This window comes from Aquila chrysaetos (genome assembly GCF_900496995.4).
Source record: "Aquila chrysaetos chrysaetos chromosome W unlocalized genomic scaffold, bAquChr1.4 W_unloc_2, whole genome shotgun sequence".
NCBI classification, from domain to species: Eukaryota; Metazoa; Chordata; class Aves; order Accipitriformes; family Accipitridae; genus Aquila; species Aquila chrysaetos.
In genome coordinates, this window is record NW_024470322.1 from 94275 (window position 1) to 112876 (window position 18602).

The window sequence follows — 18602 nt, forward strand, 5'->3', positions numbered from 1 at the left end:
GAACAATAATGGAAGGTCCCTGCATTGAATCCACTGAAGCAAGGAGGTGAAACAAGGGGGTTCTGTCAACGCTATTGCCTTACTTCTGATGTATATCAGAAGTGCCCAGTTCTGGAGTAGTGACCTGCTAAATCATGTTCTCTGGGTGAACTTTGCTCATTATAATCTCATTATAATACCAAAACACACCTCCATCCCAAAAGCTACCCACCTCCAAGGTGCGACCACCCCTCACTGAGCATGCATTCTGAATTTTCTCTAGCATACACCTTTAAAAATAAAGCGAGGAGGTTTTACACCAATCAAAGTAAAGGTATGTATGACTAGAGTTGCTCAAGCTCCACCTAAAAATAAGAAACTATAAAAGGGCTTAAGAGAGGAGGAATGTTAGGGAAGACACCATCATAGACAAGTCGGGAGGACATCGCTGACTTCTGGGATCAGTCGACGGGCTGAACCTCTTTCCCCCGCCATAGGGATGCCTATTGGGTAAGATTCGAACCCTCGGTTATGCCAAGTGCTTCCCCAGGAAACTTAGAAATCTCTATAGAGTTTTTCCATAACTTAGTGTGCTTGTAGTTGACTGTATTATTATTTGCACGTGCTTTGCAGACACTGTATTTATCACTGGCAATCCAAAAGAACCTGTACTTCTGTTGCTTTAATAAACTGTACTATTCATTAATCTAGCCGTGATAGTTTGTTAATGCAACCAAACTCCCTAAGTCTAGTAATTCTCGTGTATTGAATGCGGCTAAGCCAAGAGTGCAGTACGCTATTAGTGCATCCATCATTGTGATAGTTCAGCATATTGAACGTGACCAGACTTATAGCGTTGAATTGGACATCACTCAGAATTTAAACCTAGCCGCCCCCAGCCCCTCTGACATCTGAGGATAAGCTGGAATGCAAGAGGATTTATTTTCTGCCAAACTTCTTTACCCTTTAACGCAACAGTAGGGCAGGTGGAACACCCAGGCAACTCCATTACGTTCACGCCATTCTTGTACAATTTTATTTTTGAAATAAGAGCTGTTGTCAGACTGCACAGCAGAAGGCATGGGAGTGTCAGCAAACCATCCATTAAGTCCTGCCACAGTGTTAAGACCATCAGCTTTCCTACAAGGAAAGCTTTCCCTAAGCCTGATATTATTTCAACTCCAAGAAGGATATAACGCCACCCCAAGGATGTTTGAGGAAGAGGTCCAACATAATCAATTTACCAAGTGGACCAGGGGACTTATTTCCTACCCTCTATCCATTTGGTCCTGAAAAAGGTAACCTCCTGATATTGTTTCTTCATCGGTTGTTTCAAAAGCCTGTTTAGTGTTGCCCTGTATCCAGCTTTTGCCTCATAGAATATCCATGCACAATATAGTTAGGTTTCCTAGGAGCATTTAGTATTTGGGGGGTGGGGGGGGCACAAAAGAGAGATTTCAGTTTTACCTTAACAATTCAATAAGGAACCACTACTCCATTTACTCCGTTTACTAATATTTTCCGATGTTTCAGAGGGATGGCTCCAGGACATGATTCTACTTTAATCATGGATAATTGTGCTCCGGTATTGTCATGGTTTAACCCCAGCCAGCAACTAAGCACCATGCAGCCGCTCACACACTCCCCCCCACCCAGTAGGATGAGGGAGAGAATTGCGAAAAAAGAAGTAAAACTCATGGGTTCAGATAAGAACAGTTTAATAGGACAGGAAGGAAGAAAATAATAATAATGATAATAATAATAAAAGGATTGGAATATACAAGTGATGCGTGATGCAATTGCTCACCACCCGCCGACTGACGCCCAGTTAGTCCCTGAGCAGCAATCCCTCCCACCCCCACTCCCCCCAGTTTATATACTGGGCATGACATCACATGGTATGGAATACCCCGTTGGCCACTTTGGGTCAGCTGCCCTGGCTGTGTCCCCTCCCGACTTCTTGTGCCCCTCCAGCATTCTTGCTGGCTGGGCATGAGCAGCTGAAAAATCCTTGACTTTAGACTAAACACTACTTAGCAACAACTGAAAACATCAGTGTTATCAACATTCTTCTCATACTGAACTCAAAACATAGCACTATACCAGCTACTAGGAAGACAATTAACTCTATCCCAGCCAAAACTAGGACAGGTATCTATGAGAAAATCAGTTTTTAATTTATCGTTTACTATGGCCTCTGCTAGTCTGAGTCCCTGGTCTAGTTTCCCCAATTGTGTGGATTGTCCAGCTCATAGTTCACAAACGAGTTTCACCATGTCTAGTGCACACAGGCGACTCATGGGGGGTTACAAAAGTGACCCAGCCTTGGATTGCCTTGAGGCCCTGTCTCTCTGCAGAGATGACTCATGGGGAGCTGTGTAGACAGCTTAGCCCTGGGTTGTCTGATAAACCCTAAACTAAACAGGGCGGTGGCTGTGCCATTCAAAGAACCAAAACCTGAACTGAGCCTTGAAATCCCTTAACAAATAGCATGCCCTGAGTCTCAATCCAACCACTATTCAGTTGCCTGAGGAAGCAAGGTAAAAAAACCCCAAAACCTGGAGGGTTTCAGCCTCAGTTTCAAATGACAACCTTGTGTATTCAAACAATCACAGACCAACAAAGGAAAGATAAGGGGAAACTCCACTCAGATCTACATAATCCATTTAGGCATATATCATAATCCACTCATAGTCATACACACCATTCCACAAGTCAGGGGATAAAAACTCTAAGATTCAGGTTGGAAATGGGGGAGTCACTTCTCCAACTATACAGTTGGCTTATGAAGGAAACCCTTCCCCCCCCCTTGATCGGGACTCCAGTCGAGGTAACTTCCCTGGGATTGAAAGCCCTTACCTGGAGGGGTAAGTGAATATTGTTTATGCTTTAAGTTTGTAAATGCGTGTGTGCTTGTGGTTGTCTGTGAATCGCTTGTGGTTGTAATAATGTACTACTCTTGCCTTAAAAAATTGCAATAGTGCATTCCTCCATTGTATCTGTAAAACCTGCAATAGTGGCGTGTTAAGTCTGTAAGTGAAGTTCAAATAAATCATTTGCTTGAACCTTGCAGTTAAGTCTGTGAGTGAAGTTCAAGTCGTTTGCTTGAACCTTGCATTTAAGTCCTTTTCCATCACACCAATACTGCTTTCTGATAGGAGACAAATCAGGGTTTTTTTGTGGTTTGAAGGGTTTTCCCTGTATCGGAGGAATACTAGGCAAATGTGTAGATAACTTTTCCTCCTGTTCTCTTTCTTTCACTAGCAATTTTAGGTTTTGAGAGAAGAAATGTCCATAAGCTTAATATTTTAATCACCTATGTATCTGTTTTGTCAATACTACTTTCCATCAGATCATTTATTTTTTTTTAATATAAATTAAATAAATCAAAGTTTGATTTGTAGTACATGAAAGACCATAAATGTACCTTCTGACACAGATGCATTATGTTTATGTATGGGGTCACCTTTCAACTCTGCCCTTTTAAAAGTACATGAATGTGTCTTAAATTGCTTTCTCATACCCCTACTAGGAATTATTCTCTGTAGAGGCAGATGTCTCTGAGATCAGATGTCCTCAAGGTTAAAGAGTATTTTAAGTAATGAAAATGGGAATCTATTTGATTACCGCTGATTTGACACCTGCTCTTAGATTTCAAGAAATGCTTTTTTTAGAGAGTGGTATTTAAATTGTGATAGTTTTAAATATCTGAAGACTTTTCTTCTACAAATATTTCTGGTGTTCTGATGAATCTGCAAAAGCAGCACAGTTATAAACAAACCTGTGCTTTCAATCCTTAACTAAGCTGGATTACAATGAAATTTTGTTCAAAGGTCCTTCATAGGAGTTAACATGATGACTTAACATGAGGTTTGATAAGACAGTTGCCTAAGCGTTTGTTAATGAATAAGCTCAAAACTTCAGTTTCATGGATGCCAGCCACAAAGTCATATGCTTTTTTTTTTTAAGGCATGTTAAAACATGACAATATATTACAGTATACAGTCTTGTTAAGGATACTTTAGTCAATAGAACAGTATAATGGAAGCAAATTCCACTCTGGTGTTGATGTTCTCATTGTCGCACTTTCTCCACTGCGACAATCTAGGGAAAACGACACATCGCCAGGGACTCGCCCTGGGGAGGAAAGGGACCAACACAGATACTGTGGATCAAACGATTTCTCCCTTTATTAACTGCGCAACACTCGGTTATATATGTTTCTAGTGTCTACTCACGCATAAGCCATTTGTTGATTGGTTAACATGTGCCGTTCACGCGCTTAAACAATAGTCTAATTGGATAAAGGCTTCTAATCACGCGAATAGTTTCCTCCGCCTGCATGCTGTCTTGCACTCTGTCTTCAGTCACGTCACCCTCCTGTTATCAGTCACGTACGCCTGACCTTGTTCTACTTTTTGTGCATTCTTCAGCAAGCTCATAATAATTGTGCCTTTGTGCAGTTAGCAAACTTAAAACAACAGTTGTGCCTTGTGCAGTTTCCTTCGTCCTCCCACAATTTCTCCCACAAATTCTCCCACACTCATTGAATAATTCTCTTCCTCTTCTTCCTCCCCCACAACTGCATGGAACAACTTCACTACAGACCAGTTAAGATTGTCTTGAATTTGCTGTATATGTGACTTGACTTTTGTTTTATGGGCTTGGACTTTTTCTGAACTAAGCAGTTGGATAATACTGAAGTGACAGTTTCTTCCATGTATTTTGCAAAACACAATAGGTATCATATAACAGGCTCAGCAAATCATTTACTGATTTTGGAGAGTTTTGGGTGCACTATGTTCTCCTAAATGTGGTTTCATTGTGATCTCCTTATGTATTTTATCGTGAGCTTTGGGAAATATAGTTTATATTTTTCAGTTGGTAAATTTAGGGTTGCTGTAGGGCAGAGGTCTGCTTGGTTGATCTATCTTGAAGAGTAACGTAACAAATTAACTTCATTGTACGGATGTCACTCCTGTGTTTCAGAGCTTTCAGCCAACACAGCTGCCTTTGCTAAAAGTGCTGCCATGTTAAGTAATTCTGAGGACCACACTGCTCTATCTAGAGCTTTGTCTCAGCTTGCAGAGGTTGAGGAGAAGATAGATCAGTTGCATCAAGAACAAGCTTTTGCTGATTTTTATGTGTTCTCAGAACTGTTTGGTGACTACATTCGTCTTATTGCTGCAGTAAAAGTAAGTACTGCTAGGAAAAATGCTTAAGTTTTGTGTTTAGGGTCACACTTTGCAGTTTGTATATTTAAGGTAAATGGCCAGGTTGGATGGGGCTTTGAGCAACCTAATCTAGTGGAAGGTATCCCTGCCCATGGCAGGGGGGGGTTGGAACTAGATAATCTTTAAGGTCCCTTCCAACCCAAACCATTCTATGAGTCTATGAATGTTTGTATGCACTTGCACACTTCATTATGCAGTTAAGACTTGCTGAGTTTTTGCCTGAAATTCCAATCAAGTAAAATGAATGAATCCATGATCAGTTATTCCCATGATAAAAAATTGTTGTGACAAAAAATGGGCATGGATTAATAGGATCCAGACAAAATCTAATAGGATCCAGACAAAATCTAAATGGTGAATATCTTCTAATTAGAGCAATATTAATTGTGCAGAGTATTTAGGGACACCATACTAGTTAGCATGCTGTACATGTTTCTTTCAGGTAACTGATTTTTACAGTATGCTCATAAAATGTTTTCAAGAAAATAGTTTGGCCATATTAGATAACCAATAGTTTCAGTACATAAGCAACAAATATCACTTGTGGATCTACATCTCATTAAAGAAAGTATTCAATTTTGGTGTACAGCATGATTAGGTTTTGACATGGGGAGGGGTTGTATTGGGTTTATGTGGCAAGGTTTTGGTAGTGGGGGGTGCCGCAGGGGTGGCCTTTGTGAGAAGAGGCCAGGGGCTGCCCCATGCCAGACACAGCTGGTTCCAGACAGCTACCCAGTGGACCCACTGCTAGTCAAAGCTGAGCCAATCACCAAAGCTAGTGGTACCTCTGTGTCGTGGTTTAACCCCAGCCAGCAACTAAGCACCACGCAGCTGCTCACTCACTCCCCCACCACCCAGTGGGATGAGGGAGAAAATCGGAAAAAAAGAAGCAAAACCCACGGGTTGAGATAAGAACAGTTTAATAGAACAGAAAAGAAGAAACGAATAATGATAATGATAACACTAATAAAATGACAACAGCAATAATAAAAGGATTGGAATGTACAAATGATGCGCAGTGCAATTGCTCACCACCCGCCGACCGACACCCAGCTAGTCCCCCAGCGGCGATTCCCCGCCCCCACTTCCCAGTTCCTATACTAGACGGGACGTCATATGGTATGGAATACCCTGTTGGCCAGTTTGGGTCAGGTGCCCTGGCTGTGTCCTGTGCCAACTTCTTGTGCCCCTCCAGCTTTCTCACTGGCTGGGCATGAGAAGCTGAAAAATCCTTGACATTAGTCTAAACACTACTAGCAGCAACTGAAAACATCAGTGTTATCAACATTCTTCACATACTGAACTCAAAACATAGCACTGTACCAGCTACTAGGAAGACAGTTAACTCTATCCCAGCTGAAACTAGGACACTCTGTGAAAACATATTTAAGAAAGGACAAATTGCTGCTCAGCAGTGTGTGTGTGTGAGGGGGAAGTGTAAGAAACAATCCTGCAGACACCAAGGTCAGAGAAGAAGGAGGGGGAGGAGGTGCTGGAACAGGTCCTGTGGAGAGGGCCACACCCAAGCAAGTGGAAGGAGGAGCAAGCCCTGAAGGAAGCTGCAGTCCTGGAGAGCCCAGGCTCCTCACAGGAACTGTGGCCTGTGGCGAGGAGCCCATGCAGGAGCAGTTCTTGAAGGACTGCAGACCAGGGGAAGGACTTATGCTGGAGCAGGGGAAAAGTGTAAGGAGGAAAGGAGCAGCAGAGAGGAACTGTTATGAACTGACTGCACCCCCCCCCCATCCCTCCTGTGCTGCTCAGGCAGGGGGAAGGTAGAGGAGTTGGGAATGAAGGAATGAAGTTGAGCCTGGGAAGAAGGGGTGGGTGGGGAGAAGGTGTTTTAGTTTTCGTCTTTGTTTCTCCCCATCCTACTCTGTTTTTAATTGTCAATAAAATAATCTTCCCCAAGTTGAGTCAGTTTTGCCTGTGATGGTAATTGGTAAGTGATCTCCCTGTCTTTATCGTGACCCATGAGCTTTTTTTCATCTTATTTTCTCCCCCTGTCCTGTTGAGGAGGGGGAATGAGAGAGCAGCTGTGGGTGGGGGTCTGGCAGCCAGCCAAGGGTCAACCCATCACAGGGGTGTCTAAGCATTTTATCCAGAAATATCTTTGAACTTGTCAGGCTGTTGGGAATATATTTTTATGTATTTTATATATATATATACACACATAATATATATAGTTATAGTCTATATGTTATTCTATATATTGTTATTCTATATATTCTATTATATAGAATACATAATATATAAAAATGTATAATTCAATTCTACTACCTCCTTCCATTGCTAACAAAAATGTACTGCCAGTTATGCGTATAGTAAATGAAGAAGTTTGCTAGAATCTGTATTTAGAGAAGCATTTGTGTATTATAGCACTTTGCAGTGATTGCTTTGGTAGTATTGTGATGGGTCAAGGAACACAAGATGATCTGGAGCACCAAGGTGTCTGCTCTAAAGAGGCTTCTTGAATGCCCTCTGTTATTTTTAGATGGTATTTAGCTGTGCAAGCATGCTGGCAAATGAAATCCAAGACACAGCGAAGTTTCTTTTGAGTACACTTGTTCCAGTTTCATCCAGAAATATATTTTCCTAATAGGACTTTAGATAACTTTAACAATTGCAATTGCTTAATAAACGCCCATACTTACAGGGTGTGTTTGATCATCGAATGAAATGCTGGCAGAAATGGCAAGATGCTCAGGTCACTTTACAAAAAAAACATGAAGCTGAAGCAAAGCTCCAACTTGCCAACAGACCTGATAAACTGCAGCAAGCTAAAGATGATATAAAAGAGGTAATGTTGTCAAGTATTTATATTATTCTGGAGGCCAGAGTTTTTGTATTGATTCATTCAGTCCCCATCAATGCACTATTTTATGCAATTTTTGTTTATAAATCACGTATTTGCTATTTTCCATATTTACTGAAATTGTTAAAAGGAATTTATTTAAAATATGAGATGTGCACAATTGTTACCCATTCTGAAATACATAAGGCAATCAAATACTGTCTCTACAGAGTCTGGGATATGGGAGGAGGGGAACATGAACAAGTTTAAAAATGCTTTTAACTGTTGCAGATGACTTGGGTAGTCAGAAGAACATCTCTTGGCTTCTAAAGCTAAAATCTAGCTAAAAAGACTAACAGAGAACTGTTCTCGTGTTTTGCTTAATGATCCAGCATATCTACTTGTATATATATTTTTTTTAAATATATATATATTATAATTTCAGTAAAAATCTAACATGTTGAAGTTTCATAAATTATACACTTTTTCTAACATGCTTCACTAAGGAAATTGAAGAGGTAGGACAGTTTAATTATTTAACATTAATGCATTCTTGTTATGCACCACTATTTTCTCATGAAATAATGGAGAACATCATTGCAGATTTCAATCTCTTATGCACTTTATTTTGTTTGGCTGCCTCATTGGTCACTAACCCAAGCTGCTTTTTTCTTTCTGCACTTCAATATATTTTATGTACAGTGTTGAAGTTGCTCATTAATGTGGCTTTCTTTTTTTCTTTAAAAAGGCCCTTGTTGACTGGGAAAAAAGTGTCACTCTTTTGTAACCACATTCTTGCTGGTTGGCTCTCTTGATGTCATCCATCCACCATGCAACAAGTGAGCTGGAACTCATTGGCAAAACTAATTCCTGAGTGTTTGGAGTAGTAGGAAATACTCAATGACCCTTTCTCATTCTTAATATAAAAAGAATTAATTATGTTGTTCCTGAAGGATTTCTTTTTCCTACTTTATTGTGTGTTTAGAGAAGGTTGTTAGTAAACACAGAATTTGAATGTGCTGGCAGAAAATTATTGCTTCCACTGAAATATATTCAGAGTTGCTGAATTCTTTAATAGTAGTCCTTTTGACAGAGATATCGAAAAGTGGAAGCCTATGCAGCTTGAGCTTCATCCATGACTCGGTTCCTTTGTGCAGATAAAAGGTAAAAGAGTAGTCCTCAAAACACCATATTAAACAAGGGGAAGATTTTTCCTTGTCAGAAACTGTAAGATGGCAAATTATCCAGTGATAATTCCTACAAACCCTGGTGTTTGGATATGATGAAACTGGGACGTGGGTCCATAGGCCTATAGAGGCTGTCTCTGAAAAAAAAAAAAAAAATGTTGCTTCCTGGCTGCTTTTTTCTGAGGAAGATAACTGTTACCAGATCTATTAGCTCCCATAATTCAGTTAGTATGTTGAGATTAACAGATACAGTTGCATTTTTAGAATGTCTGTTAGCATGCATATGTCTGAAGTGTCAGGATGATAGCTTTTTTCATAATATACTTACACAGATGGTTTAAATTTAGCAATATAATAGTTGCATAAAAGCAGGTGCAAAGGAAAGTCTAGTAATGATAAGGTAATATAGCTGGTGATGCTTTCTTAATTGTGTAGCTGGATGTCTTTTGATATAAAATAAGGATAAACATGACCAAGTGTTTTGTAGTATTGATATTAATGCCTTGTTCCCAGTATGGCAAAACCCTACAAGCAGCTTCACTTCCTCTGAATTTTCCTTCTGTGCTCTTACCTGCAATTTTTTATTATTTTCTTTTTTTTTATTGCTGCTGTCTCTTAAAACAGTCCCCACTGAGCAAGAAAGTTTGTGCTTTGGCTTGCCTAAATAATATACGTTCTTATCAATAAACGCATCCTTGTTAGCTTGTCATCTGCAGCAGAAATATGACAAAGATAAGCAATTACTTGTCCATAGGCAGAGATGAAGATTTAATAATCTCTTCTGTGAATAGGAAAGTACAGGCAACTATTTTTTGAGACTTTTTCACATTTGATTGAACAAGTAAGAAAACTTAAAGGTTTAGCTTCCTTTTATAGCAGTGTTTGTAAAGGGAATAGCTAATAAAGCTTTAGAGATCCTTTTTCTTTGCTAAAGAATCTTTAAATTTTTTGTTACAAAATATTCGTTAATAACAATATTAAGATAATTTTATATTTGGTATACAGATAACATTACCTTAGAGATATCATTGTTTTAACTGATCTGATGACATCCTTCTCTATAAATTGTTGTTCTGAAATTACTGTACTGATATTTTCCCTTAAGTATGTCAAAAAGGTGCTTTTCAACTCTTGAATGACTATCACTAATATAATAAAAAAAAGTTCAGCTACCAATAGACTGAACAGAGAACGCAGTCTTATCTCTGCATGTTTTTCCTTTGCCAGTGGGAGACAAAAGTTCAGCAAGGGGAAAAAGATTTTGAACAGGTCTCCAAAACCATTCGTGAGGAAGTGCAAAGATTTGAGGCATGTATAATTTTGTCCAAATAAATGACAGTTTTGCTTTAAATAATATTGATGTTCCAAGCAAACTTGGTTAAGAGGTTAATCTGCCATAATTATTTACTTTATTAACAGAGGGAACGAGTGAAAGACTTTAAAACTGTTATTATCAAGTACTTAGAATCATTAGTGCAAACACAACAGCAGGTAAGAAATTTTAAAATTTTTGTACAAGTTAATACTTAATATGTTCCATATTAGGTTAGTTAAAAAGGCAGGCTTTAAGTATAGCAGTTTCTAAAACATAGAGAACTAACTCTAGTCTGTAATATATTGCAGGAGAACATAGTGATTGCTGTTTCCCAGCTATTACTGTTCTCACTTGCATAGCCCTAATTCAGGGGAGCAAGAGAGAAGCTTCGTCAGGGAGGTGGGAGGGGAGTGGAAGGTCTTGTCTATTCAAGTAATACTTTTACTTGTAGACTGGAGTAAAATGCATTAAATATGTGCATAGGCTTACTGAAGAGACTTGAATACTCAAATGCTTATCTGCTTTTTTAAAAACAAACAAACAAACAGAAGAAGTACTGAATATTGTATAGCAGTAAAACAGCTTTCAGTGACTCAGAAGTAGGCCTGGTTCCCAAATGAGTGTCTGAAATCTTTTCTTTTTTCAATCTGGGAATATAATCCTCCAGCTTTGTTTAATATAAATAAAATAAAATAATTAAAAAACAAAACACCTTTAGAGATAAGAATGGCAAACTCACCATGCAAACAAATTCTGTATAACTATATTCTGTGGCAATGTGCTCAGTGTGTAAGAATAACTCTGCATGAGCAGATTTGTGTATTTATTGCTTGTGTTTTTCTTGCATCATGTAATAATGTGAATGGATAATTAATCAATGGATAATGTGAATGGAAGCATCTGTGCTCTTACTTTGTCCAGTGGAGACAAATTCGGTAAAAGAGGAAGAAGGTGTATGTGTATTCTTTTCCAACATTCAGTACTTAAAGTAAGGCGGTTTTTTTTCCTTCTCTGCAAGCTAATAAAATACTGGGAGGCATTCCTACCTGAAGCCAAATCCATCACCTAAAAGAAGACTATTCCAAATAACAAGAGACTCTCGATGTTTGTTCTGGATAAAAACTAAATTCCACACTGAAATCACTTCAAAATCATCCAAATAAACCACTATATATTTTATGAAATAACACGTGGTGGTTTTATATACCACAACATTTTATTAACAAGCTGCATGTCATGACCCTCTTTGAAATGGACTGTGGCGTGATGTTCTGCAATACATTGCTGAATTGAACACTATTGTGTCTTAATACTTGCACCAAAACGTGCACTGTAAGGCTGGAAAGCAGATATTTTTGTTCTTTACAATACAGTGTTCTGTAGTACGTTTACCTGATCTTTGAAACAAATTTAATTGCATTGATTAATATTCACTTACACATTCCTGTACAAAATCATGTTTCTGTGGTTACGATAATAAAGAAATGTATCTTGTGAAACATTCAACTCTTATTTTGTTTCTCTAGATATTTACTGATGTTCTTAAAAGTAGCATATATAACCAATTGAGATTATATCAAAGACAGCAACACATAGAATCATAGAATGGTTTGGGTTGGAAGGGATCTTTTAGAGATCATCTAGTCCAGCCCCCCCCTGCAGTGCATCAGTTGTCATGCATTGAGCATGCCAGTTTCACACAATATCATTTGCTTGCAAATGGGCCTGGCCTCAGCACCCTGAGACACATTCTTTAGTATCTGATTCTTGGCCTGTGATTTCTCCTGTCTCTAGTACTATCAGCATAAAGTAATTTTAATAGATTCTGATAGTTTGCTTCTGGAAGGTAAAGAATGCACTACAGATTGTGTCAGGTAGCTTTCTATGGCATGTAACATGGTAGAGGCCCTCATGATGGTGATGATAGCCAAAGAAAGAGTATGGAAAAATAAGAACCCTATTTTGAGTGGTATTTAATTGCCCCCCTTCTCAACATGCTGCTGTGGATATCTTTGCTAATTCAGCAGGTTCAAAAACTTAGCTGTTTAACAAAGCAATGTTATTTGTGCTTAATAGTTGTTCACAGGTGGAATATATAGACAAAAAAACAGTGGCATTGTTTCTCCCTATTCAAAAAGAAAAATGCTCAAGAGATGTAAAAATATTAAGTAATCTCCAGGGACTAAACTGTATGTATTTTATTTCCCCCTCCCCCCTCAGTATTTAAGTTGGTGTATGCGGCAAGGTTTTTGTAGCAGGCAGGAGGTCTGCAGGGGTGGCCTCTGTGGGAAGAGACCAGGGGCTGCCCCTGTGCTGGACACAGCTGGTTCCAGATGGCTCTGCAACAGACCCACCACAGGCCAAAGCTGAGCCCATCAACAAAGCTCGTGGTGCCTCTGAAAAGAAACTGTAGAAAAGGCCAGACAGGGAGAGGAGGAGGGAACACCAAGGTCAGAGAAGGAGGAGGATGCGGTGCTCTATGGCAGAGCAGATATTCTCTGCAGCATGTGGAGGACTTGTGACGGATCTGTTGTATATTCCAGAAGGAACTGCAGCCCATGGAGAACCCATGCCGGAGCAGAGCAAAAGTGTGAGAAGAAAGGAGCGGCAGAGATAAACCATTATATAGCGAGCGGAACCCCCCACCCCCCTATTCCCCCTGCACCACTCAGGGGTAGAGGAGTCTGGAGTGAAGTTGAGTTGGGGAAAGCGGGGAGGAAAGGTGTTGTTTTAATGTCTGTCTTTTTGTTTCTGACTACCCAAATCAGTAATTAAATATCTATTTAATATCAGTAATTAAATATCTATCTAAATTAAGTTAATTTTCCCCAAGTTGAGTCTGCTTTGCTTGCTATGGTAATTGGCAAGCAGTCTTCCCGTCTTTATCTTGGCCCAAGAGCTTTCTTGTTCCTGTTCTTCCTTTTTTCTCTCCCGCCCTGGCCCAGCTCTGCTGAAGGAGGGAGTGAGCGAGCTGCTGGGTGGGAGTTTGACTGTTAGCCAAGACTAACCCACCACAGTCAGTGTTAATTATTTGGAGATTAAGTATTCCCTAAATTATGTTCTTTAACACTGTAAAAAAGAAAAAAGCTTGTGTAATTCATACAGAAATTTATTTCTATGCTCTAGAATATAGATTTGTGAAGTTAGTTCATAAATTTTGATTACAATAGTTATTTGGGAATCGTTAGAGATAACAATCTTTTGAATGTTTAGAATAATTTACTTGCATTATGAAATAAGTATATGGCATGTTTTTTACTCTTCCTTTGATACCACTGAGATGAGATTATTTTGCCATTGACAACTCTGATCTTTGCATCATTTATTTTCATCTGACTTCCTTAACTGATTACTGTTTGGTGTTGGAGCCTACAGAATAGCTCTTGAGAATTCTCCTGGCACCAATTGATTAATGTGAAGTTGTTAATGTTAGTGATTTCATCTAAGAAACATTCAAAACCATGTCAGCAAACTGTTCTTAAAAACTGCCAGATCATTGAACCTTGTTATTTTGAACATGTTAGTTTGAGTTAACAAGGATTTCTCTGGAAAGCAAAAAATCTTTTAGTGAGTCCTGTGGGAAGATCAGATTTTTATTCAGTTGTTGTACATTAGTATGGCTGTCCTGGGTTCAGCTGGGATAGAGTTAATTTTCACAGGAACCTGGGAGTGGGCACAGCCAGGACAGCTGACCTGAACTAGCCAAGGAGCTATTCCATACCATGTGACATCATGCTCAGTATATAAATGGGGAGTGGGCTGGGGGGTGCTCCCGGCTCTCGGTGGGGGAACTGGCGGAGCATCAGGTTCCGGGTGGTGAGCAGTTGCACTGTGCATTTCCCCCCGTTAAAGCGCCCGGTATTTGTATGTGACTGTTAATATGTGCAAAAAATACAAGTTCTTGTCTTTTCTCTAATACTGACAAAAGTTCCCGAGCAGGTCCAGTCCCCCCCGGTAAACTTTGTTTACATCGTTGTGTTAAGTTATACACATATTTGCTATCTGTTACAATATTTAGAGGGATGGTAGGCCAAGTCGTTAAAGCAGTTAACACAGCATGTAATTCTAAAATTTGTACAGATCCTTGGCTTTTCGAAGCTCTGGTATGCCATTGATTGTCCAAAAACCAGGCTATAGCTGCCTGTTGAGTCCTTCCAGAGGCATCTGTAAACACAGTGAGGCCTTGGAGGGGTTTCTCTGAAATGGGTGTTTGTGGTTTGAAGGTGATGATAATAGACTCTTAATGAGAGGGTCACCCCTAGCCAGGATAATTTGCCCCATAAAATCTGCTAAGGCCGCTTGTAAACACATATCAAACATTAGTAACTGTTCAAAATTACGGGGACTAACAGATGTTGCAATAAATTTAGGATCTCTTCCTGATAACTGCTGCGTTCGTCGTCGTCCTCGAGAGATTGCATCTGCCAATGCTACTAAAAATTGTGGTGCAGCTTGTTCGGGATAACTGGTATACAGCCATAACAAAGGACATACCCGTGAATCAATGAATTGATATATTAGTCCGTTTGCTCCTTCTCGTTGCATAGTTATATGGAATTCTAATGGGATTTCTGGGGTATACGGCTGAGACTCTTGTGAGCTAGTTAGTAGTTATCTGTTTGTAACACAGCCTTTTGTGTGTCTGTCAATGTGCGAGGAGCCGCGGCATCTGGGGTTCCTGCTAAATCTGCTAACAAGGGTTGTAACTCCTTGTGTGTTATGGGAATGAATTGTCTTAACCACTGTAGGTTACCAACCAACACCTGTAGGTCGTGTAAGGTTGACACTTGGTGTTCAATTTGTAGTTTTTGAGGCTGGACTGCTCGTTTCTGAATGAGTGTTCCCAAATATTTCACTGGAACAGTTGTTTGTACTTTTTCAGGTGCTACTTCTAGACCATGCTCCTTAAGAGTTTGAACCAAGTGTTTTAAGGTTGTGTTAATGTCTCCCTCCCCGCATAGCAAAATATCATCCATATAATGATAGAGAACCCAATTTTGATGTGTATCTCGAAACTGACGCAACGCGCGAGAAACAAACCACTGACACAGAGTTGGGGAATTTTTCATCCCCTGTGGTAACACCGTCCAATGATAGCGCTGTACTGGTTCTTGACTGTTGATCGTCGGGATCGTCATCGCAAATCTGGGTCGATCCTCTGGATGGAGTGGAATAGAAAAGAAACAATCTTTTATGTCAATTACAGCAACTGGCCAGTCTTGGGGTAACATGGACGGCCAGGGCAGGCCTGGTTGCAATGGTCCCATGTCTTCAAGAACAGCATTGACTGCCCTAAGATCATGCAAAAGGCGCCAGGCACCTGACTTCTTTTGGATGACAAACACAGGGCAATTCCATGGACTGGTGGTTGGGACTAAATGTCCTTTTTCTACTTCTTGTTGTACTAATATCTGTAATTGAGACAATTTTTCCTGAGGAAGGGGCCACCGGTCAACCCACACCGGCTGTCGGGTCTTCCAATTCATGGCTATGGCTGGTGGGCATTGGCCAGCGGCCCCTACGAAAAATGGGGATCAGTGTTCAATTGTGGATCAGAAACTATGCGAAGCGATAGACCTTGCATAGCATCTCGTCCCAACAGAGGTAAAGGAAGCCCTTTTAACACAAATGGTCTGATCACAGTTGACGGGTGATGATCTCTATCTCCCAATATTTGAATTTGGATGGGTAAAATACTTTTTCGGGTACCTTGACTGCCACCAACCCCAGTCACGGAGACACTAATCTCTTCCAAGGGCCATATTTTGGGCCAAATTTCTTGGGGAATCACAGTGACATCAGCCCCAGAGTCTAAAAGGGCTCGAATTTGAATGCTCTGTCCCCATTGTTCGCCCACTGGTTGTAAAAGACATCCAATCATAGGACGTGTTGACATATCCAATACTAAATGAGCCATAAAAGTATCTTCTGGAATATACATTGGTATTTCAGTGAGGGGAACTGTAGTGGCTTGTATCGTGTCATTTGTTTCATTGTACATTCCCGGAATAATATCAACCCCCCATTTATGAGCCCCATTGCCCACTAGAATGCCACCCACATTCTCTCCTGATCCTCCTCCCTTCGAAGTTATCGTTGTGGGTTGGCCCACCCAAACCCTGTGGTTGTTCTTAAAGGCCGTCGGTTGTGATCTTCCAGGGCAGGAGCTCGTCCTTTTGCTGTCCAATCGTCGGTGATTCTCGGCATTCTGCGGGATATGCTTGACAGGACGGATTGTTCTCCGGCAGCCCCGCCCGCCCCGTGCTGGGACCGCCCCTGTAGTTTCCCCTGATGTTCCCCGGCCCGTGTCATGCGACATTGCTTTGCAAGATGCCCTAACTTCCCACAGCGGAAACAACTCCTTTGTTGGGTCTGAATTTGGCGTCCTGCCCAGATTGGCTCTAGACACTGAAGGACACTGGCTTCTAACGTGACCGCTTCCCCCACAACCAAAACAGATGTTTTTCCTCGGGTTGTTATTTGTGCGATGCGAAGTACAGCTGTAACTGCTGCAACCACAGGTGCCGCTGCGGTTTGAGCTTCTGCTTCTAACACCCGTTTAATCATATCTGCTACTGAAGCTTTTGCTGGCAATTGCGATAAAATTTGCCTTGTCTGGTCATTTGCTTGTGTACGAGCTAATTCTTTCGCAAGAACTGGCTTAACCTCGTCCGGTATGTCTGCTACCTCCACCGCCTTTTGCAAACGCTCTAAGAATCCTGATATGGTTCATTAAGTCTCTGAATAACCTTTGTATATGGGACTCTTTTCTTTTCAACTTACTGACCTTCATAAATGCATTTCTAGCACACTTTGAAGAAGCTGTTATCACCTGACCTCGCAAACCGGCCTGATTTTGAGGGGATGCATGATCTCCGGTCCCCGTTAACTGCGCCATAGAGACCCCTACTAATCGTGTCCTGGAGTAAGAGCGTCCAAAACAACCGCTCTGCTTCCTCTTTAAACGCCTGCTCCCAGAGGCACATCAAAGGTGCCGTAAGTGCTGCACGCGCCAGCTGTCTCGAATCAAAGGGCAGTAACGGCTGAGCATAAATCACATCTAACAGAGCTTGCATCCTTGGGCCATTCAATCCATCATCTCTACAGCTCGTCTGCCATTCCTTTACTAATTTGTAATCTAATGGTTGCCATCTAGGTCCATCTTGAGTGATTAACAACGGACACGCTAATACTCCCCCTTCATCTGAAGGTTTGAAATCCACACCCTCTAGAACACAATTTTTTGCTATGAACTTCCAATCCGTAAACACCGGAGGTTGTGCCGCACGATCTACAACGCTTTGAGCATGCTGTACTGTCTGTTCAATAGTCGCCACTAAATTGTTAAATTTCGTCAAAACCTCCATTACCTCAGTGATCTGATTCTGTTTTGCATTCGGTGGACTCTCCTCATCCGAGTCCGGCAATGGAACTGCTTCTGCTTGCAATTTCTTTCTAATGCAACGTTCTTTTTCATCCGAATCTACCTCCATCATAGACACCAGAGGTGCACTAGGACCCGTGGTCGTACTACTCGCTGGCGGGACATACTTAGAAGGCTCCTCTGCCTCATGTGAAAACAATCCTGGCGGGGGAAGGGGTGGATACCCAAAAAAGAATCCTCTGGTTGTCCGCGAGAGACTGGAAATGCCAAGGCGTCCGGAGCATCCTCCGCTCTTTCCAGTCTCTCTACTTGTTTTCCCAACATCTCCTCACGTCCGACTCCGGTAACACCTTTACTCTCTTTGTCAGCCTGTACCTCTAACAAATCAAGCACCTCTCTACTCGCCTCTCCGCACAACACCGCTGTAGCCGCCATCCAAACCGCCTTTGCCTCTCTCCCCCTTCCTCAATACGGTCAACACTGAACCAAGAGCTGCGAGCTTATCCGCAGCTGCTTTCTTTCCACTCAAACACTCCTCCACCAACTCCTCGCGCACAGCCCGCAGCCGCGACGCGTCAAATATCTCTCCCGGCTTATACTATGAAGCCCCGGTGTATCATCCACTGGATGAGACTCGTGACTGGAGCCGTATGCACTCAACAGTCCACATCCCTGCCTACCGCCTTTAATACCTTAATAATTGTTCCGATGG

At 41.1% G+C, this 18602-nt stretch overlaps 1 protein-coding gene across 4 annotated transcripts in view; it reads left to right on the top strand.

Moving 5' to 3' along the window:
- LOC121232937 (sorting nexin-2-like) overlaps window positions 1-12005 on the top strand; it is an 84373-nt gene extending 72368 nt beyond the window's left edge. Inside the window, exons 11-16 of one of the 4 annotated variants that reach the window (XM_041121441.1) lie at window positions 4969-5174; window positions 7867-8010; window positions 8511-8522; window positions 10419-10499; window positions 10611-10682; window positions 11525-12005. In XM_041121441.1, the coding sequence (XP_040977375.1) occupies window positions 4969-5174; window positions 7867-8010; window positions 8511-8522; window positions 10419-10499; window positions 10611-10682; window positions 11525-11575 (566 nt within the window). In that variant the 3' untranslated portion in view covers window positions 11576-12005. Of the gene's footprint in view, window positions 1-4968; window positions 5175-7866; window positions 8011-8510; window positions 8523-9945; window positions 10033-10418; window positions 10500-10610; window positions 10683-11427; window positions 11505-11524 lie in introns of those variants that run through there. The other 3 variants (XM_041121443.1, XR_005931766.1, XM_041121442.1) reach the window with 3 other exon arrangements.
- Window positions 12006-18602: the final 6597 nt, after the last annotated feature.